Here is a 23493-nt window from a genome sequence, read left to right as displayed (position 1 = left end):
GCGCCATCCTCTCCGTTGATTATATATGTGTATATACAGAATATTGAGATATAGATACAGAATATATAGGTTAAAAATGTAATTTCAACATTCAAATTGGTCAATATAAAAGTCAAAGGTCAAAAATGTCAATTCATTACCATTGGGGTGTCTTTGGTAACTGTATCAAACTTGAGGAGGTGTATTTATCTCAAAATAGGCTAAGTTTCATTTATGTGTCCTTTTGGCAAATCTCAGGGGATGTTGTTGTACTTTCCTTTATATTTTTTATATAAATATGTTAAACTAAATTTTATTTTTTTTATTATTTTTTTAATTATAAGTATGTTAGACAAAATTCTTTTATAAATTGGATGTGTATTGTATTTTATAATACAGCTACGTTGCATTATGATATGGAATGAGTTCACAAGAACCAAGATCTTTTAAACATGAGGGAGTTTGAGTCGGTGCAATTGTTTTTTTTTTTAAAATCATATTTACTTGTAAGACATTCACTTTAAGGATATTAAAAATAGTATGCATTGGGTATTCAATATTAAAGGTGTATACGGTTCGGTTCGATACGATTTCTAGCTAAATCGAAACCGAATCGATCCCAACAATTTTTTAAAAAATTAAAATTAAAATTAAAAGCGAATTCATTAAGACATGAAACTAAATCAAACAGTGAAAGACCAATCTAGTTCAGTTCAGTTTTACTATTCTCGTTAGATAAAATTAAAGAGAAAATATGTTTACTTCTCCGAATTATATATACATATACATTATAGGAATAAATAAGAAATTAACATAATAATATAATATAATTGTAATTGTAAAGTGTAATATATATATAGACTAATTATAAGTGTAATTGTAAATTATAATTATAATATACTGTAATATATATATAATGAAATTAGTTTCAATCCCAAATGATTTTGAATTAAACCGAACCAAAATTCAACAGTTTTTCATTTTTAGAACCCAAACCGAATCGTTGAGAAACTAAAACCAATGCACCGGTTCAATTTGATTTGGGCCGATTTGATCAATTCTTTGTGCACCCCTATCCAAGATATATTCATTAAAATACAACATAATCTCATGTATAATACGCCTTGTTGTTCATTTATTTATTTTTTAGGGCAAATTGCATAATCCCCTCCCCCTATACTTTTAATCTTTGACAACAAAAAAAAAAAAAAAAAAAAAAAAAAATCATTTGAAGAAAAAAATTGACATAAAGCCCCTAACTATCAAATTTGTTACAAAATGATGTTATAATGACAAAAATGTTCCTTAATATAAATATAAGAAATATTTTCGATTTAGGTTATAATTCATTTTTTATTTTTAAAAAATTGAACTTAATTTTTTTTTTTTTTTTAAATTACACACCACTAAAGTAATGTTATAATGAAAAAAAAAATCCCTCTTAATATAAATTTTTAAAAAATTAGTTTTAGTTTAACTAATTTTCATTTTAGATTTTCTCTCACTTCTTATTTTTTAGAAAATAAATAATTAAAAAAAATTTGAAAATTGTTTCAAGATACATTCATTTTCTTATAGATTCGCCACTAAAAAATCTTCTTCTTTTTTTTTAACAACACTATTTCAAATGAATTATTTATATTAATTTTAATTTAATATTAAAGGTATCATTTTATTAAATTTATATGCAGAGTTAGTATGATTTTATGTCAACTTTTTTCTCCCAACAAAATTGGATAATGATTTATCCCATAAAGACATCGGTCAACAAAATTAACGGCTTAGATTAATCTTATGTTAGGATTTCTGTAAGATCATCAAATTAAAATAGTCCCAGAAGTATCTCGTCCATACGATCCAATCATATATGTATAAGAAATCGCTTGGCCGCCTCCTATCTCTACAGCTGAACCCTGAAAGTCTCTCTCTATTTTATCTCTCTACAGAATCTCATCTTTGCTCCATTAAAGAAGACGAAAGCTCGAGCTTTTTCGATCGGTAAAACTTCATTCGTACACCACTGATTTTTTTTTTTTTTGTTGTTTCTTTCGATTGTGTATATACTCTTCATGTGTGTGTATATATGCAATTTGATCATAAAATCGAGAACAGTAATAACGGATCATATCTATGTTACTTGATATTCAGGAAATGATTATAGAAATGATAAGTTATGTTGCTCAGTGAAATTGGTATCTGGTTGCTCTAAAAAAGCTAGTTGATGGAAATCGTTAACTTTTATCCAGGGAAAAAAAATCATTATTATTATTATTTTGACTTATCTTGTTTCTTTCTGCTATGCATGTGTAGTTGCGTGTGTGTGTGTATATATATATATATATATTTTAATATTAAGCTATCGATGAAATTTTAAATTGCCATAACTATGTGTGTGGTACTTGTGGAGAATTGGCGTCTGGAAAGCTTGTGATTGAAGTATTGAAAGATTGGAATCAATTTTAGCTGAGGCTGACTCTCAATATTTGATTTATATTTATTTGTTTGTTTGTTTTGGAAGTTCAAACAAGCAAACACACCCCCACTATATTTTGCCCGAGCTCATACCATCTATGCTAGTTACCATTGGTTATATATATATATATCATTTTTTTTTTTCATTTAGATCTTAAGTTTTTTTTTTTTTGGTTAGTAAGTGAAAATTGTATTACCAAAAAAAGTAATGGATATACAATATAATAAAAAAAAACACTCTAGGCTAAAGAAATTTCTAAAGCCAGAGAACAAAAAAACCTAGCATCATATATATAGCACTTCTCTCCAAGAGACTAGGGGAGCAAAAGAAAATTTTTACATCCCAACATTGGTTTTTGAATGTTATCTTTAACCGAATTCTTAATAGAGCCACAAGGAGGTTGAGAAGTCCTTTTTGGGGAGTATCCCAAGCTTGAGGTTGCTCCTGGAGCTCTTTTTCAATTGTCTCATGAGGAAAACCGAATGACCATCAATCCATTTTTTAGGCTTTTCCAAGCCATTACTCATTACCATCTGTCTCTATGAGAGAAGACAACTTAAAAGATGAAAGTGAGTCAAAGGAGGAGACACAACCGCTTTTCCTTTTTTCTCCTAAACTTCTTCCCATGTATCGTTGAGCTTAGGCGGTTGTGGTGCTTTCATATCCGTCACTTTCCAAACTTGCTTAGTTTGGAAGACTTTAGGATGAGAAAGACATGAATTGGTACAATTACCAAAAGCTTTGCATTTTATGCACCGTAGAGGCTTCCAAGGAGTCTCTACCCTTATGTCAAGGCTTCACCATAGTTGAGAATTGAGATCAATAGGGAAATAGTTCGGAATTTCCTTAGCGGCTTCCACTTCTATCTAGAAACAAAGGATTCCCTCGCAATGCGCATCCTAGCATATGAAAGTCTAGTCAAAGCACACACTAGCATATATAGCATATGAAAGTCTAGTTTTCAATCTAGTGTGCTCATCAAGAATCAAAGGATTCCCCACAATGCTTGCCACATAGCTTAGACCATCTTCCGTCCAAATTCCAATGCCACATAGTTCATTATTATCGGCCAATTTAAGGAATTTGGTTCACAAATTAACGTTCGGAGGTCTTCACTCTTGTCCAACATTATTGTATCCTTATTAACTTTTGGGTTTACCATGGAGTACGGATATGCTATTTGAGTTTCATGCTTCTGCCTGGATGTTTCCACACCTTTTGTGGTTTAGTGAAGTGAGTGATGCAATGGGATGCTCTGATTTACTACATTATGTTTATCTTGTTTTAATGATTAAATTCTATTATCTATGTAGTCATTATCACTGTTGAGGAAGAATCTGTGGTCTGAAAATCTGTGCTATTTGATATTTCCTTACGTGGAAGACATTTCTTTATTGATTCATCTATTCAATCTATTCTTTGTCCTCTAGATTATTTGCCTTTACTTCAATTATGTGGGTTGTTAAGTCTATAAATGTTGTGAATTAATCTGGGAATTATTCAGCATAATTAAGTGCTTAAGTTTGATATTTTTGTCACTTTGACTTTTGTTGACAATTGCATATATTGTCCTAGTTTGCAGAATGGTGTTAATGTGTTCCATATTGATTTAGTATATTATTAGTGGAATTTACTTGTTCATCTTGTGCTGGAAGGATATCATTGTGATTAATTTAATTCGTACAAGGTGGAACTTCTTGTGATGCATTGTTCATTTCACATGAAAAGAAATTGCTGATGATGTCATGTTCTGTTGTGTGGTTAGGTTCGTTGAAGAAATGCAGTTTGCGATATTATTAGATTCTGGATATCTGATTGTCTGCTCATTCTCCATCAGTGTTTATCCCACTATGGTTATAATACATTAGTAATCTTGGCATTTTTTACCTTTAAATGCTTGTAAATCCTGATTCTCACCCTTTTTTATTTAGGGAACTTGCTGGTTAATCTGCTCTCTGCGGACATCCAAGGGGAAGTGCATCAACATCGAAGTGTCTTTTATGTCCAAACAGGCCATTCTCTGTTTGGGATCGATTGGGTTGCTTGGAGAGTATTTTCCTACATCAAGAAAAAAGAACGGAACTCTGTCAGAAAGAGTTGACTGTATGCATCTCGGGTCATTTCAGAAATACACGGAGTTTTGTGGTTGCAGCTGGGCGCAACCTTCACTCACCATAGAGAATCAGTCTTTTCACATCCTAGAATCCTATATATTGAAATCCTAGCATTTTATTTCTAAGGGTTTATTGAACTGAAGCAAAGATGGCTTTACAGAACATAGGTGCCAGCAACAGTGATGATGCCTTCTACAGGTACAAGATGCCCAAGATGATTACCAAGATAGAGGGCAGAGGAAATGGCATCAAGACGAATATTGTAAACATGGTTGATATTGCAAAGGCTTTGGCAAGGCCACCTTCTTATACTACGAAGTATTTTGGTTGTGAGCTTGGAGCTCAATCTAAGTTTGACGAGAAAACTGGAGTTTCGCTTGTTAATGGGGCCCACGATACTGCCAAACTTGCTGGTCTTCTTGAGAACTTCATTAAGAAATATGTCCAGTGTTATGGCTGTGGAAACCCTGAAACCGATATCTTAATTACAAAAAATCAGATGATCCAACTCAAATGTGCCGCCTGTGGTTTTGTTTCTGATGTGGATATGAGGGACAAACTAACGACTTTCATTCTGAAGAACCCACCTGAATCAAAGAAGGGATCGAAAGAGAAAAAGGCAATGAGGAGGGCTGAGAAGGAGCGACTAAAGGAAGGTGAGGCAGCCGATATGGAGCAGAAGAAGCCAAAGAAAGAGGTGAAGAAGAAGGGTTCTTCCGTTGCAAAGGATGTGCATACAAAAGCCAGCTCTACCAAAAAGAAAGCTAGTGGCTCCGATGAGGACCGAACTTCACCAACCTTAAGCCAGGTCGATGAGAAGGAAGAGGCTGATGAGGAAGATGATGATGATGGTATTCAGTGGCATGCTGACACATCGTTGGAGGCTGCTCGGCAACGCATTCAAGAACAATTGAACGATGTGACTGCTGACATGGTTATGCTCTCCACGGATGACCCAAAGAAGTTGAAGGTAGCCAATAAAGCTATTGACAGTCTAAAAAGTGTTCCATTGCCACCTGAGGAGAATCCCAAGATCGAGAACTGGAACTCAACCCATGACAGGCTTGTGGAAGAGGTGAAAGCAAATTTGAAGAAAGGGATTACTGCAAAGCAATTTCCGTCCATTTTGGAATCGCTTTCTGGCTCTGCTCAGGAAATAATGACTGCCTTATTTGAGGCACTCTTTGATGGTGTTGAAAAAGGGTTTGCAAAGGAGGTGGCCAAGAAGAGAAGTTATCTTGCTGCTGCTGTTGCTCAAAATGAGGCATCTCAGTTACTTATTCTTAGAGCAATTGAAGCTTTCTCTACAAAGTCTACCTCAGCTGCATTGAAAGAAGTAGCTCTGGTTTTGAAAGCACTATACGATGCTGACGTGTTGGAGGAACGGTATATGGTACAATGGTATCAGGAGGGACTGGCGGGAGGCAACAAGGACTCTTTGATCTGGAAGAATGCAAGACCTTTCATTGATTGGCTCCAGAGCGCTGAGTCTGAATCCGAGGAGGAATAAAAACATTTGGTACCTCTTGAAATTCTGTGTTGTTGTTTGCCTGTGTCCTATTTCTGTCTTTGTTCGTCTAGTACTACCTCTTAAGAGCTGGTCCATTGGTCGTTGATTTAAGATATCATAATATGCCTCGAACTAGTAATTGTGTGGTAACTCTACTATTTTGCGGTATGTAGAACTACTGTTTGTATTGAATCTTTGTTGTAGTCTTTAATTTGTTGCCTTCCTGTTTTTGGTTTGCCCGAGTTGAGCATTAAATTTCCATAAAGCGTACGTGTTTATCCATGTTTGTTTGATTATTTTTTTCTTTCTCATTCCTCGCATTGTCATCTTTATGCATTATATCAAGTCCTAGTATGTTGTTGGACTATCTATTTTTAGAAATGGTGTCAAAACACAACTTGATATGTCCTAATATCTGTTGCTAGAAGGGTATTGATCTAATACTGCTTTCTCTATGTTATATCTTTGAAGTGGAGAACTTTATTCTGGAGGGTTGGAGGAGAGTGATTACTCAAGTGCCTTGACCTGAAATCTTAGTCCAGTAGACACATATGAGTACAGTTCTACGTAGGGAATTAACTGAAATAATAGCGCCTTTGGCCTTCGCAATAGACATGTCTTTTCATTAGCTACCAGTTTGACACATCTTTAGATAGATGATGTTAATTCTTGTATCATCCATCATCTGTGTCCACATCTCAGAGTAAAATTGATTGATTGGTCCTGTTTATCTCGGGGCTTTGCTCATCTTCCAGTTTGACACTGATCCTGGGCTCGGATGTTAATTTAGAGTAGATTGATTGATCAATATTGTTTTGCTAATTTTGTATCATCATCATAGCTCTGTGTCACGTCTTAGGCAGATTGATTTGGTCGTGTTCAATTTAGTGGTTAGTTTTTTTGTGCACCACCCATATTTCATCATCTACGGTTTTGACACGGATCTTTAGTTAGATGTTAATTCTTGACTAGACTGTTAATGGAACTTCTGCAACAAACTGATCAATGATCAAATGCTCTTTTGTCCAATCGATGCTTCTTCATAAGGTTATGAAATCCATCTGATCTTTTTCTGCCAAAACATGCAAGCAAAGAGAGAGAAGGTAAAAGCTTCAAGTGAAATATATGTATTTACATTTTCATGTTCTCCCAACTCCTTGTATTTTCAGATCAATCATGCTGTTTGCTAGCTTTGACCAATCTTTTTTCCCGAACATTTTATCGGCTTTTATTGAACTGTTTCTTCAAAGCAGTTACCTTTTTGTAACTCTACATTTCACTAGATTGCTTGTTAATGAGATCCAAGGACGATGCAGAGCAAAGTCAGTGTGACACCACCTGGGCCATATGAACATTTATATGATATCACGAGACTTCCTTTGGTGGTTGGTACCAAACATAAATTTGTAGACCATGGTTGTTTCCCCTCATACATGCAGTACTTGATGCCATTACTGCACGTGAATGAGATGTGGCTGAGGCTGCGACTCTGACTCGGTCAATTCATTTTCTTCATCTGATCCAGTAGCAATGGAGAAGCTATGAGGATCCTAGTGCAGAGAAAAACGAAAACCAATTAAATCCGTTGCGAAAAACAATTTTTGGTTGCAATAAATTGAGAATTTATGGGTTTTTATGCCTCATTTAGAACCAATATCAAAGAGATTGACAGTGATGTAGGTAGTAGAATGGAATAGGTTGGACAAAGTGTTGTAAGCTAAATAAGTTAAAAGGGAAAGTATATAGAACAGTCATTGGACCGGGTATTTTGATATGAATCGGAATGTTGGACGTTAAAAAAAGAAACAAGAACAATGCATCCATGTCGTCGTAGAAATGCAATAGAAACAAGAACAATGCATTCATGTCGTAGAAATGCAATTTTAACATGAATGGTAGGAAAAACTAGAAAATATGAGATTTAAAAAAAAAAAAAAAAAAAAAATTGATTAAAGGAAGAAATTAAGTGTGGTGCGTATTAGCGAGAAAAAAAGAGAAAGTAAACTTAGATGGGATCGATACGAGAGGTAAGGAAATTGATTTGTAAAAGACAAAGTGTTGACCTAATAGGAGATGCAACTTATGATAGAAAAAGAGTGGGAAAAAGAGAATTTTCATATTGTCCATCCGTTTGTATGTACGGGATAAAGGTTTAGGACCAGTAATACCATAGAGTTTGGCACTGAATTAAACTAATAAATTTGAAAATTCACTGAACCAAAGTTGAGAGATCACTGAGACTGACCTGTTGATGTCGGCGACGTTGGATACTGGTAAATATTTTAACCATGATATAGATTGGCAAAAGAATTCCGATAGTTCTTAACACCAGTAACTGCAACACCAGTAACTGCAAAAATGAATCGAATATATATCCTATAACAAACATTATGCTGAAAATGCATCATCATTTTCTATATAAAACGAAAGTAAATTAACCATCTCACCATGAACAATTTCATTGAGTATTCTCCAGCTCCATAAATAATGATTGGTAGTGTATAGCGCAACAACAGAAGAACCGTAAACTGCAAATATATAAATCACTAAAAAACAGAGGCATGATTTCCGGAAATTCTAAACACAATGCCACATATAGTATGAAAATGGAGAATTCTATGTCATGTACAAAACACTCTGATAATTTCGTTTCCAACTGAAAAATTGTTTCCATCTCAGTTACAGTAATACAGGAACTACTGTGAGGGCCTAGGTTGAGCAAGGATTTGGGATTCAAAGACATTTTTTATACCTTCCGGGATACCAGATCTCCTTTGTTTCACTGTAAGTACACTGAATTGAAGTGAGTGAAACGACACTGTTGCCAGAGCAGTTTTGATGCTTCTGCAGTCGTTTTAAGAACCTCCTTGGTCATCATAACCAAAAAACAACTCATGCTGCTTGATAACCTAATTCAATACTTAATTCTGAACGGTTTAAGTGCTTATCCAATTAATTTAGTGTTTGATAACGTATTTTGAGTACCATTGCACCCATTAAAATTTTAACACACTTAAATTCTTAGCCTATCAACCATATGCCATATAGACTTTGTGTCTTCAAAATCTAACCATATGCCATATAGAATTACTTGTATCTTCAAAATGTGTGTGTGTGTGTGTGTGAATGTGAGAGAGAGTACAATTGTAGCAACTATGCGGCAGCACATCAGGCTTCTGGAAGTGCGAACTGTATAGTCATCAAATTCATGATCCAGAAAATTGGGATCAGCCACTGTCGCTGTAAACTGAAAATTATGCAGGTCCCTTCTGGGAATCTCCAAATTTCCCCTGAGACACACACCATATGGGCATTGTTTTTTTAAACAACCAAATGACAAAAAAAAAAATGATGCTGTAATGAATTAGAAAATATCAGTTAGAAAACATGGTAAAAGAGATACCTGAAGTTCGTTGGAACACCACCATAATGGAACATAGGTGATGCGGCATACCCGGGCTTGAATTGCTGCAACCACATTCCACAATAATCAAGCTATTGACCATCAAAATACAGGGTTGATTTCATTCTATTTCCATTAAACGACTTATAGTTTACACAATTGAGGTAGCCCTCCCCCTACCTTATACCCTTTGATCTAATGTCCCTCAGACGGGACTTGATCCCTACACCTTTCAGAAGGAAGGTTTAGGAGATACCACCTAAGCTAGATAACTAGTGGTAAATACAATAGGAAAACATTAACGTAGCGTTGTCCCACTACACCGGACAAATAAAATAGTTGCAGAATCAGAAGCACATATAAGAAATCAATTGCAGACCTGGTGGCAAATTTCACAGACAGTATCACCCTTCTCATTGCACCACCTTTGGACACATCTTCGATGGGCATACTGCACAACTAATGAAAATAGTGAGGACTAGCTGGAAGAAGCAAATGAAATCACTTGGAGAAGTTAACATGAAGAAAATTAGGGAACAAAAAGAAAAGAGACAATAGTTAATGGCTTCATCCCACGAATACTTGAGTTTAACATGATCAATCACCAATGGAACACGTAATGGTACACCAGCACTGGATATAACTTCCTAACATCATTGGAGTTTTTCGTGCAAAAAAATTATCTAGTATCAAGGTAAAATATGATGGGTTCGAGGGCATGACACTTCATACACATGTTTTGATGAGGAATTTGCCAACTTCCTAACAAAATATACTGGACTGGACCTTCCACCCTCACATTTAGCTTTCACCATACATTTTTTCCACAACATGAATCTCTCCAGTTTACTCTGCTGCTGGGAATGTGTTTATTCAGATGATAAAGCACAACTGACCTTCAAGGTGCCGGAGCAAGAACAGGGGATCTCCATGTTCGAGGCTTCATCCTCATCGTGGCAAATCCTACACGCTACTAAATCCTTCGACTGAAAGCCAACCTCCACATCCATCCTATGGGAAGAAAAATCAGTCATCGGATATTCACTTGCTGAGGGCATGGGTTGCTGCAACCGGTTTTGGCCTTCAATAGCAGCTTCAAGGGTAGTTTCAGTGACCAACCGTTTAACAATAACATAAAATGATCCCCCATGCTTCAAACATAGACAATAAATTGTTATCAAAAGAATACAGGAACTTACAATCCTAATAAACCCTTCGTGAAATCTCTTGGCCTTCACTATAATTCCAGATAACAAATCCCAAGAAAATGAACCTGCATTTTATGCGTAATAATGGTTTAGATAACAAATAAAACTAAACAAATGAACACAGACGAAAGAAAAATGATATATAATCTGAACTGATTGTATATCATTGCTCCGGAAGAAAAGGCAGAATAAAACCTCTTTTGAAGTTAAGAACAGAACAGTTGGAAATTTGATTATCAAATGGAAGAAAAATAAGAACTAAAAAAAAAAAAATGCCTATTAAGGATAAACATGAAATCCGAAAAGGGAATACATTGCAATTGGACATTGTTTGAGAAAAAGCTATGAAATGCCAGGAAAAAAAAAAAAAAAAAAATTGCCATTAGTACATTGTAAACCAATAATGAGGCAAAAAGGAGTATCATGCGCCGTGAAGAATTCCAATGGAGGCAAAAGTAGCAATAATGAAAAAGTAGTCAAGCTGCAATAAAATCAATATGGGGCAATAAAGCAAGAGAAAGTTGAAGATATAAACCTGAACAATGACAAAAGAAAGGAAAAAAAGTAAAATTACCAAAACCAAATGTACGTGCAATTGAAGGTATCAGAGAAATGTGTTGAGAACAAAACAAAACCCAACAAATATAAAATAAAATGAGAAGTAAGGAAGAAAAACACCAAAGGACTTCTAACCCAATAATATAACCTCCCGTTCTCAAAGAGGAGGGGATTCCCCGGAGGCAAATGTGTGTGTGACAGTGTGAGTACTTACCTGACCCAAAAGGGAAAAAAAAAAATGAAGCAATACCCAGATCAAATGTAAAACACCAAGAGCATAAAATGTGAAGAGAAAATATATATATATATATATATATATATTGGCTAAAATCTTCCACTTACAAAAATGACAAAAGAAAATGCAAAAAAGCAGAGCTAATTTTCACAGATGAATGAAACCCAGAAAAATATGATTAAAACGAGATGATGGAAGTAAGAGTTGTGCAACAGACAAGACATAAGTATATATTTATATAGAGAGAGAGAAATCTTACAGAGGTGGGATGGGATATGTGCAAGAGAAGGAAAAACTAATCTCTTTTGCTTTATTCTTCTTGTGTTGTTGCTTCTCTCTACCTGGGGGTTTCTTCCCAATTTCTGTATTGAAACCAAGCAAAATATTACATTACTAATTCTTTAGCTCTCTCTCTCCCTATATATATATATCTATATCTACCTACAGGGGTTTCTTCATAGTTGGTGTCTGGAAACCAAGCCTGATGCCTCCATTACAAGCCAATATACATTACAAATTCATTAGCACAGAGCTCACCCGTAATCATTTATTTATCTTTCTACAATTTCTCTCTCCCCAAGCCTCATGTGGAGTAGTGGGGAAATCCCATTACACGACCGCTAATAATTACATAGATTCTTAAATTTCTTGTCACCACTCATGATAACTTCAATGTAACGCTAAACTCTCCTGATATGACTTGTATCTTTGTCCAAATATGCAAAGGTTAAAGTCAATGTGTCTTATGAAGTGGGCCCAACTCCATATGAATGGATCATATGTGTGCACGCACAAAAAAATTTAAAAAATAAAAAGTAATAAAAAATTAAAATATTGATGTGAGCTCGTGTGCGCAGAACTGGGTATGCCACCACATTTAACCATAGTTTGGCACCACCAAGAGTCCCTTCAAAGTAGATTTGTGAAAGGAACTTCTTAAATACTGCCTATCAATTATCAGTGCCTTGTGGGCGCAATGACTTCCAACATATTTTGAAATATCTTCAAACAGAATTGTATAACTTTTCAATGCGACACAAGACACAACACGACACAACAGTATTCTAGCCACAACCCCACTGAAACTGTTGAAGTATTCAGGATTGCACACGCATTTTCTCAAACCTTCCCGATACGCTGAGAAGGTGAAAAAAAACTCCAAACCTGAGGCAAGACCACGAGGAAGTAGTAGCATTACTTCAGGGGGAAAATGAAGTACTAATATCATATAAACTATAACTGAGGGATGACAGTAGTAAAAATTGAACAAAACAAGTACTTGCAGTTCTAATGAAAACTTTATACTTCCCAAAAGGAAAAGTTTCGGTTATATAAAGGGAAAAAATGAAGTGGAATTTTATATCATGTTATAGTTTACAAGAATACAGGAGGGAAAATAAACATCAAAGATACAATTAGAAGTCCAGATTCTGGTAGGAAGTAGACAAGAGTTTTGGATGAACGATGTGAATCTTGAATTGATTGAGGGTAAAAGAGGAACTGCATTAGTCGTCGTAGGAAGAGTGAGGAGCAGCAGTGCATCCAGGGTCAAAGGGATCTTCAGACCCACAGCAATGCCAGTATTGAAGAACTTTACCAGATCCAGGGGTATCCAAGGTGCCTCCGGTATATACGCTCTCAAATTTCCTCTTTGTTTCTCCTGAGAGGGTGAAGGGTAGAAAAGAGGTTAGCATCATTACGAAACCAATTTGATCTTAAGAAGTCAGGCAACAGAAAGCATATTGAACAAATCGACATCATAATATATTTCACAACGGAAAGGAAATTGAATCTTCAAAACTTGGCATATATTTCCTACAATAAGTGGATAATTTTATTGTTTGCAAAAGTATATGGTACCAAAAGACCATTGCGCATTTTATGCCAGCATATTAGGGGTTGCCGTGCTCAGAGAGAGAGAAATGTTTGGTTGATTAGCAATAAGTAATTTATAGTGGCAATAGTTACCAATCTCAACATAGCTTCTTCGTTGAACATATAAACATTTTAATGGTTATGACTAACATATATATATTTATAGGTTTCAACAAACAATTAGAGCTGATGATAATATAGACTTGATGAAAGAAGAAGAAATTTGAATTTTCTTCTGATATCCCTCTTACTTTTCTATAAGTGAGATGAAAAATAAATTCATATTACTCCTATAGGTCGTAAATAAGAATTACAATGGTACAAATTTGTGCATGATCATAACATTCTCTCTCGTCTCAGTTCTGTGAATAAAACTGTTCAAATTATGTTAGTATTGCAATCACATGCACTGCTCTAGCATTACAAAATCAGGAAAAAATTACAGTTCTCCTTTTCTTTGTTTCCCACAGCTAAAACGTAATCAAATTTATTAAGAAAAGTGACAGCATGGAATACTTCGATGAATTCGCAAAGAGAGATAATATATATATATGAGTGATAATCAACTCAAAATTTTAGATCTGTTAATGCATACTAATGACAGAGCACATGGCCTTATATTTTGCTTGTATCAGACAAGAGTAAAAAAATTCCCACTTCCCCGTTTCGTGTTACTCGTGGCAACAATCACATGGAAATCAACAAAAATGGCAGTAATGAGAACTTTGGCACACTCTGAAGAAGAAGTGAATAAGCTAACGAGAACTTTGGCACACTCTGAACAAGAAGTGAATAAGCTAACGAGAACTTTGGCACACTTTGTTGCAGTGGATGTTAAGTTTCAAACAAGTACATCACTACAAGCTTTTGTTAAGTGATAGCTCTCAATGAGAGCTATCACTTAACAAAAGATCCCAATTAGCAAATCCAATTATAACATACATATAAAAGGTTCATCTGCACTTGAATTTATCGCTACATGTTCTAGCCCTATTGAATGGGTTGGCCACATGAATTCTCTGTCTCCATTCCTATCTACAACCACCATATCACCTATTATGTTTAACATTTTTAAGTCATTTCTAACAAAACTTCCTCTTCTTCTTACTGGTGCATCCCATAAGTCTCCGGTGTATGTGCCCAAACAATCCCAGTCTACTCTCTCTTATTTTCTCCTTAATCTAAGTCTACTGCTCTCTTATTTGCTACACAGTGTAAGTATTAAACTAACAATCTTCAAATGAAAGTAACAAGAAAAATTAACATATGTTAAGACCTCTTTAAAATTATTTGATATGATTCTCATGTTCATAGTGAAGGGCTCCACTAAAGCTCCCACAGTTGAGCATTTACACATACTGTGACACACACATATATAAATACATACTTACATATAAATATATACATAATTGTGTGTGTGTGAATGTAAATATGCATAATTTAATAGGAATCAAGTCAGGATTTGCAGGGTACCTCCGAAATGAGCAGTGTGGTAACGGCAAGCCCTAGGATGATTGAGTGAAGGATCGAATTGGGTTTTACAGTTCTTGCATGTTCTGAGGGTTTGGATTGGCTTTGCTGAGCATCGAATTGAGAATTTTACGGAACCTGTTCTTACGAAATCACAACTAGGCGTTGCTCGAAAGAATTGATGAATTTGAAGAGCGTTTGATGGATTCTGATGACTGAGAGAGGAAGCAGATATAACTGGTAATGACGAATTTGTATATATTTGGGTTGCCATTTTCTGGGGTTTTGGTTTTCAGTGCAACGGAGGGTGTGGACGGGTGGATGAGAAGGCCAACGCAAGTGTGGCTCATTCGGCAAACTCAACCGGTAGTGACCATCGCCAATGCTAAATCTGGACGGGTCTTACTGCGTAAAATGCTACATTTTATCATTTATGTTTTAATGGTTGATTCTACGCAAAATGCAATTTTTTTTTTACACAATCATTATTCTTTTTTAATTACCATTCCTATTATTCTTATTTGCTTTAATAATATTAATAGATGTTAGACACATTCCAAGTCAAGTTATAAACATTAAAAATAAACTAAAATTAAACTTCATTAAAAAAAGAAGCAAAAATTTAAAATATCTAATCAAAAAAATATATATATTATCATTTTACCACTATTTGTTAATTAATTTTTTTATATAATTTTTTTTTCAAAAATTTATATTATATATATATATATTTGATTATATTATTATTAAAAATATATATATTTTTAGGACAAATCATTTCAGCCTAATCGCCCCATCTCTATTATCATTCTCAACTCAGAGACCCCCCCTCCCCCTTCGCTCTCTCTCTCTCTCTCTCTAACTGCAAACTACAAAATCTACAAGAATTAGAAGTTCAAAACACATATATTTCACTTTATCTATCTGTCAACAAGAATACAAAGTTCAAAACCTATTACCTATATCAAAACCCATATCGGCATATCATTTCAGATTGTTCAAAAAATCAAAACCCATATCTTCCAATTTCCATCGCCCGCTGTTCCAGTTCGGGTTCGCCATTTGCAAGCTTCAGCCGCTGTCTCTCAACCTCAAACTTGCCCCCCTCTCTCTCTTTGCAACTGCTAACTTGTATGTATGGGTTTTGTTTTAATTTTTTTTCTCTAAATCAACTAATCAAGGTTTGTAATTCTTGATTTTGTGTGTGTGTGTGTATATATATATATATATATATATATATATCAAGGTCTGTAATTCTTGTTTTGTAATCAAAAGTTCAAAACCCATATATTTCTGTTAGATTTGGCGCAAAATATAGAAATGGCTATTGCTATTTGTTTTGCAAGATTTGACAAAAAAAATAATAAAGGTAAATTTTGGCAGCCAATATAACAGCTCATTGGAGAGTTCAATTTTGATCCACCTATTATATTTTGAATTGGCAGCCAATATAGCAACCCCATTGGAGATGCTCCAAGGATACAAATTATAGCACCTACTTTCTAATCAACTACTCCGTACTAATTTTTGGGTATTATATTATTATTATTATTATAGTCTCTTTTTAGTATCTCTCTAATAAATAGTGATTATAAAAACTAATCGATAATTTTATAAATTTCTTGAAAATGGTCACACAAGCTTGGAGAGCTCGGCACTCTACCAACTAAATATTAGAGATTTATTTCATATCGATTTTGAATGTGAAGTGAAACTTTTGAATCCAACAACGAAATATGAAAAGTATTTCTTGATCACATATAGGGGTGCAAATTACGACACAGCTCAATAACACAATACGAGTTAAACGGGTTTGAGATTGACATAAACGGGTTTGGGTCATAAAGGGTCGATACGATTAACCCGTTTACTTAACCGTGTCGGGTTAGGATTAAGGGGTTCAACCCGTGCAACACGTTTATGACCCATTTAACTCAACATGTTATAATCTTAAATATGGCTTATGTAATATATTACATGTTTAAACTCAATTATTATGGATAGTTAAGTAATTTCAACACAAACATTGTCTATACTTTATGATTTTCTTTTTAATTTGAATATTTGGGTTAATTATGACAATTTTTTTTTAATTATTATTTAGTTTTTGATTAAATATTAAATGTCTCGTTTTGATAAACAGGTCATTAAATAGGTTAACACGTTTACCTGTTTAATAAGCAGGTTGGGTCAGTGTTGAAAATTCTTGACACGATTATTAAATGGGTTGGGTCTGAATTTACCTATTTAGTATAATATTCTTACATCGACACGACATGAGCACGACCCACTAACACGAATTGTCACCCTTAATCTCATACCACCTCAACCGTGAGTATATCACTATTTCTTAAGCCGACTGCCTCAAACGTAAACAACAAGGGCAATTTAGTCGGAATAAATTGCTACTGTGGCAACACTCTCAATTTAGAGTTGACACGTCAATATATTTGTTGAAAAAACAAAATAGGTACCATTTTACTTTTATGAAATTACTAATAAGGCAATTAATGTATTTTATTTTAAAGCAATTCAATCTTTTTCTAAATAAATGTTGATATATTTTTTTTCATCTAGAATAGTGCTCTTTTAAATATAATATATTTTTATAGTGCCATCAACAAACAAAAAGAGTTATTAATATTTTAACGTTATTATGGAGAAGGAATGAAAATGTTATTGGAAATTGTTTTTAAGATGTTAGAGAGCATTACTTTCTCAATTTAATTGTCAAAGGGTGTCTTCGTCCCTTAATGATTATACTTCGTACATAGATTAATATAATTTTTTTATTATTAAACATTTTTATTTACAAAATAAAATATGTAATAGAAATAATTTTATTCGTTGAAGACATATTAGGAGCATAAAATGTTAATATTATAATAATATTTTTTATTTTGTGTTTTCTTGTTTTGTTGAATTATTATAATATTTTTAAATTTTGATGTTATGATCATACGCATAATTAATTTAGAACAGTGATATTCACACCGAACACTTGCAGTGAATTACTTAGCCGAATAATTTTTAATTGGTTAGTATAATCCCATTTAAGTCTAATAGTTTAGAAGACATTATCCAAAAATAATGCGTTGAAATTGATACATAAAAAATTAATAAAAAATGATTCTTGAATAGTTGCAGTGAATTACTAAACTTATTCTTTTAATTGGTTAATTATGCAACAAATAAAGAAGTGGAGCTGTGATGTTTTCAATTTTCGCCATTTTTTTCCAATTTCTGGAATTTTTCGTAGATGCAAGGGTATTCTTGTCATTTCACGTTTTGCGTACCGGACACTGTAGAGTGTACCGGGTATGTCGGATGGTTGGTTGGGGCATTCCATTGAGTCAAGGACTCTTGGAAATACAAGATTGATCATTTTCACTTTTTACCATTTTTCGGGCCAGACGGTCCCGTGTGGAGCCCGCTACCGGTATTGTTGCGTGCGGGTATTTTAGTTGGATCCATTTGCATCATAAATTTTTATGATGTTGTGTTTTATATGGTTGCATAATTAAATATACATTATATGTGTATGTGGTGGGAATTAAAAAGAAAAGAAAAAGGGAAAAGTTAAATGTAAGTGGTGGGACCCACCACCACCATAATTGTGGTCTGGAGACCACATTTGGTCTCTTGTCTATCTCTCTCCCGTAAATCCTTCTCTCCCTCTCTTGTTCATCTCATTTTCTTTTTCATTTTTGCACCAAACTTTGAGTCAAGATTTCTCTCTCAATACTAAGAGTTTTTAGAAGCCGTTTGCGGCAAATCGAAGCACACGATGAGATCTTCAAATCCATACCAACAATTCCAGCTTTGGGCCTCCATAGGGAATTCAAAATTCTTAACCCATTTGAGGGTTTTGCACCAAATCAAGGTAGGGGTTCTGTAATACCCCTAATTTTTAACTCGGTAATTTGTTTAATTGTTTTCTGTTCATTAATTATTTTTGGTTCATTAATTGTTTTGAATTGTGTTTTAATTGACTTTTTAATGATTTGATTTAGTTGACTTATTTGTGTTATTTGAATTCATTGTTTTAATTATTTATTTGGCTTTATTTTTCTGTAAATTAGTTTATTTGTTTTCTTTGGGTTAATTAATTATTTGAATTATTTACAGTAATTGTGATTATTTAAGTTAATTGTTTTAATTATTTATTTGGCTTTATTTTTCTGTAAATTAGTTTATTTGTTTTCTTTGGGTTAATTAATTATTTGAATTATTTACAGTAATTGTGATTATTTAAGTTAATTGTTTTAATTATTTATTTGGCTTTATTTTTCTGTAAATTGTTTTTCTGTTTTACGGTTAACTTGGAATTTTTATTTGTTTCTTTAATTAAATTAGTAGTTAACTTGGAATTTTTATTGTTGAATTAGTAATTACATGTTTTAATTTGTGCCTAGGTATAAAAGTTTGGTTAGGGTTTCAGTTCTGTTTAGGTTTAATTTAATGAGCCGACAGGGTAAAAAAAAAAAATAGGTTGTGTTTATGGGCCGCGTTTCAGACTTTAGGTATAATTGGACTTAGGGTTTTGGTTGCCTATAAATATATACGATAAGTCTGCTTAGGGAACAAAATAATACAACCAAAACACGTCTGTGGAATTAGAAACGAGGAACAGAGGAAGTTGCAGTAGGAGTCGCCGGAGATTGTAGAAGACAACGTAGAGATTTTAACAAAAATCTCAAAAGACAAGTTCTAACCTTACTCTCTCCCTTATACTCGTGTTCTTTGCATACTCAATGGTTCCAGGATGAATTACATGTTTAAAAAAAAAAAAAAAAAAAAGACGTTGTCTGTTTCATGCTTAGAGTGTAACTGAAACTGAATTTGGTTTGAAGCTTGTAACCTGTTTAACTTTGAACTGTCTTATTTAATTTATGGTTTAATCCATATTAGTAGCATAATAAGGACTGGGTTAAGGACTGGAATCTTCTAGGATTAAGTGAAACTCTCTGTAAACCTCTACTGTGAAGTGTCGGAGGCGTAAACGGCGACCGGAGAGGAGAACACGAAGAAGAGGAGGGGGAGAGCCGGCTCCTATTGGATTGGAGCCGGCTCCCCTTGGACTGGAGGCGGCTCCAATGGTCTAGGAGCCGGCTCCAGGGCCATTGGAGGCGGCTCCAATATTCTGGAGCCGGCTCCAGGTTGTTTATGCGTGAGTTTTGATTCTGTGGGTTGTTTTTCCAAATTTTTTTTCAGTGATTAGGCTTCCTAGTGATTGTTTTAATGTGTTTATTGGTGAATGAATACTGTAATGGGTGATTTAGGAGTGATCTAGGGTAAACATAAATATGCAAAGACCAGATTAACATAAAATTTGATACAATCATTAGGATTACATGGAGTTAATTACGAAGGTCTTGTAGACTGTGTAGATTTGGAGTTTCTAATTTCTTAATTATATTAGAAATTTTCTGTGAGAGCTTGTCCACTCGAATTATATGTTCATGGAAATAGAAACTATGCTAAAAATTTATATTTCACTGAAAATTAGTTGATGAGTAAATTTAACGGTTAGTGCAGCAAGTTGTTGGATAGGAAACTATAAGTATAATAGATTACTTCTATTTATTCTGCATGCTATAGATGTGAGTGGGAAAATATCTATTTAGGCTCTGTTAATTCTATGGAAACTGGGAATAGGTCATCATTTTAAATAAAGCCCTGTATGATCAAATTATGGATTCTGAATTGGCTTACTTAAGCATGTTTGTTAATCTGTTCTAACATGTTTAGTTTGGAACTATTGGTATTGACATTTATATGGTCATTATTTTGTCAACTGTGAATGTAAATATGCAGGTTGGTTATCTATGTCAATATGCATAGTAAGGAGTAGTTGACATTGATATTTATATTTTCAATATGAATCAATTATTGGTATTTTTAAGAATGGTTGCTAATGCATTCTCTTATGTTTAGTATGGAATTGTTGATATTGCTGTTATAATTATCGATGCTTTATCAACTATTGGACGGATTGGATTGTATGTACCGGTATGGGACGGTGACATACTGGGTTTGGATTAGCTCAAATTGCTAAGTCCTACCTATTTTGGAGTAAGGGCACGGGTTATAAACTACAATCCTCCTTATATATATAAGTCGGTACGGTTGACTACGCCGAGTGACTTACTGGATTTCTGGTGGATGGATAGAAACGGAGTTTAGATATATTTTTATGTTACCGTGTCATGAGCTTGAGTCTCAGTGTCGACGGTTAGGGTGCGTATATGCAGTTGGATGTGTAGCTGACTGTGAAGGTTGAGGTATACCCTGTTTAGGTTTAGGTACTCATACCCACTCAGGTGCATATTGTGTGATGCCTTCTATCCAGGTTGAGACCCCCTTCATGGCCTAGCGAGAGTCCAGTAGTGTGGATATATTTATGTACGGATTATTAGTTATTGTTGAACTATTTAGTATGTACATGCGTATCGAGTCTCTGCTTGGATTGTAGTAGGTTAGAACTTGTTCGTGGGCCTGACCCACTCCTATTTTTCAGGTGTACGTCAGTTCCAGGCTTGAGCTTGTTCGTGCTGAGCAGAGACGATCTTCCATTCTACCGAGGATGTAGGGTTTCTTTCCAGATCTTGGATTTGGGTTTATCTTTTATTTTACTTTCATTTAGTGTGAGACTTTTATTAGGGGTCCACTAGAGATGGATTCCCAAGTTGTTCAAATTATGGATATTTGGTTTATCAAATTTAAGTATTTAATTATTTAAGGATTATCTTTTAGTTTCTTTTCAGCTTTAAACTCTCATTTCTTAATTCATTTTGTATTCTGTGTTCGCTATAAAATTATTAATTGTTTGATACTCCCTCGGGTTTGGGCCTGGGCCTGATCAACCCGTGTCTCGGATCCGAGGGGTATCACAGGTTCTTAATTCATGAAGTTCTTGTGCTTTAGTGAGTTATCTCCTTTTGAATTACTGCTAGCATGATTAATTTATATAGAATTTAGCAAATTATTGGTTGTTGTGTATATATGTTAATGGTGATCGTGTATATTGAATGACCTATATGAAGAGCATGCTTAAGTGTTGTGTTTTAAGTGTTTATCATGCTAGATCTTTGTTGTATAAAAACATGTTATGATCTTTTTAGTAATTCTTGTAAACCATGCCTTGTTGATTAAAATTGCACTAGTTGTGGGATGATAAATATATGTATATAGCATTGATACTTCTATGCATTGGCATTGGGCAAGAAATGAGAGAAATTGTTTTGAAATGAAAATGGGAAATTTCGGGAAAGTGTTTTGATGAAATGGTTTTATGAAAACCCGATCGCCGCGGAGTCACCAAAGGGCCGGTAGGTTAATGTAACCTAGAGGGAATTAGGAAAACTGCTCTAGCGTGGTTGAGCTATCTGGGCCCCATAATGACGCTGCGGAGGTACCAACGGTCAGGGACAGTAGCCAATCCTTCTCTCGGCGCTGAGGGGGTACCGAAAGGGGTTACACTAACGGTTTGAAAAGTGATAGATTTGAATGTTGAAAATGGGGAGCGACATTGGCATGCATTGCATTACATTGCACTGTATTGTTTATGTTAAGATTGGATATGATGTTGTATTTTCTCGACACGGTATGGTCCCGCTTCCCATTGTCCTATTCATTGTTTGGATTCACGGGGACACAAGAGAGATGTCTTAAGTGCCACCTGCTGAGCAAATTGCTCACCCTACATACTTAACATTTTTCAGGTCATAACAAGGAATTAACAGATGAAAATCCACCACAGTCTTGAGGGAACTTGAATGGACAATTTTGGAGATATTTTGTAGAACCTGAATTCGTTTTGTAAAGCTCTTGCCATAAAGTGTATTAAGTTCATTTGATTTGTAATTAATAATGAAACTCGATATTGTAAACTCATTTTGATATAAATTGTTCATGACGTAAAGTTTAAGTTTGAAACTCATGTAATTAATTCCAATGATGTTTTATATGATCAGGTGTTGGTAATCTAGCCTATGACCATTAAGTAGCACATTTTTTATTGCATAGAACAAGTTTAGAGTAATTGCAGGGTCCCCATTCCAGTTTCCTTCCTCCTTCAAAGCGCAGCACCTTAGTTCAGCTCCAAGGCTCGAGGAAGCCATTTCAGTCGACCGAAATGGTGTATCGGTTGACCGAACCAATGGCACATTCTCAGTATCTCCCATTTCGATCGACCGAAATGGGGTTCGGTCGACTGAACCTTTTTCAACTCTCGGGATCTCACCTTTCGGTCGACCGAAGGGTTATTTCGGTCGACCGATTCTGGAGGATCTGCTTCGGCCGACCAAAGCTCTACTTCGGTTGACCGAGTGCTTCTGTTTGGGCCAAATGTTCTTCCTCTCCTGTTTTTTTTTTTTTTTTTACTCCGGGCTACTGGAAATTCATTTGAACTATTGTGGATGCAGAGTGATAGTCCTAAGGATGATGTTTAGATGCATGCCATGAAGAATTTGACATAGTTAACCTCGGGTTCGAGTTAGGACCCGGCTAACGGTTCAGACCTCCAGGTTCGGGTCGTTACAGGAGCCCCCACTTATTTGTATTTAGTAACCAATTAAAAACTATTAGATTAGGCCATTCACTGTAAGTGTTCGGTGTGAGTATTATTACTCTAAAAAATAATATTTAAAGTTGGATAAGTATTACT

General features: G+C 34.6%; 3 protein-coding genes across 3 annotated transcripts; 1 reads left to right on the top strand and 2 right to left on the bottom strand.

Moving 5' to 3' along the window:
* Positions 1 to 1831: 1831 nt before the first annotated feature.
* LOC132316456 (eukaryotic translation initiation factor 5-like) lies at positions 1832 to 6300 on the top strand. Its single transcript, XM_059814929.1, has 2 exons — positions 1832 to 1977; positions 4384 to 6300. The coding sequence occupies exon 2, from the start codon at positions 4715 to 4717 to the stop codon at positions 6074 to 6076; it is 1362 nt and encodes a 453-aa protein (XP_059670912.1). The 5' UTR covers positions 1832 to 1977; positions 4384 to 4714; the 3' UTR covers positions 6077 to 6300.
* Positions 6301 to 7182: 882 nt separating this feature from the next.
* On the bottom strand, positions 7183 to 12675 carry LOC132316247 (uncharacterized). Its single transcript, XM_059814756.1, has 10 exons — positions 12425 to 12675; positions 11926 to 11968; positions 11740 to 11842; positions 10376 to 10752; positions 9859 to 9930; positions 9480 to 9544; positions 9219 to 9366; positions 8524 to 8604; positions 8322 to 8426; positions 7183 to 7626 (listed from the first exon to the last, which is right to left on the bottom strand). The coding sequence occupies exons 1-10, from the start codon at positions 12673 to 12675 to the stop codon at positions 7528 to 7530; spliced, it is 1344 nt and encodes a 447-aa protein (XP_059670739.1). The 3' UTR covers positions 7183 to 7527.
* Positions 12676 to 12807: 132 nt separating this feature from the next.
* LOC132316457 (uncharacterized) lies at positions 12808 to 15246 on the bottom strand. Its single transcript, XM_059814930.1, has 2 exons — positions 14829 to 15246; positions 12808 to 13140 (listed from the first exon to the last, which is right to left on the bottom strand). The coding sequence occupies exons 1-2, from the start codon at positions 15097 to 15099 to the stop codon at positions 12986 to 12988; spliced, it is 426 nt and encodes a 141-aa protein (XP_059670913.1). The 5' UTR covers positions 15100 to 15246; the 3' UTR covers positions 12808 to 12985.
* Between the last annotated feature and the right edge of the window lie 8247 nt (positions 15247 to 23493).

Source organism: Cornus florida, unplaced genomic scaffold (genome assembly GCF_030987335.1).
Source record: "Cornus florida cultivar Cherokee Brave unplaced genomic scaffold, ASM3098733v1 CherokeeBrave_3.0.0_Hap2_Chr07, whole genome shotgun sequence".
In the NCBI taxonomy this organism is placed as follows: domain Eukaryota; kingdom Viridiplantae; phylum Streptophyta; class Magnoliopsida; order Cornales; family Cornaceae; genus Cornus; species Cornus florida.
This window is presented reverse-complemented; position numbering and strand designations above follow the sequence as displayed.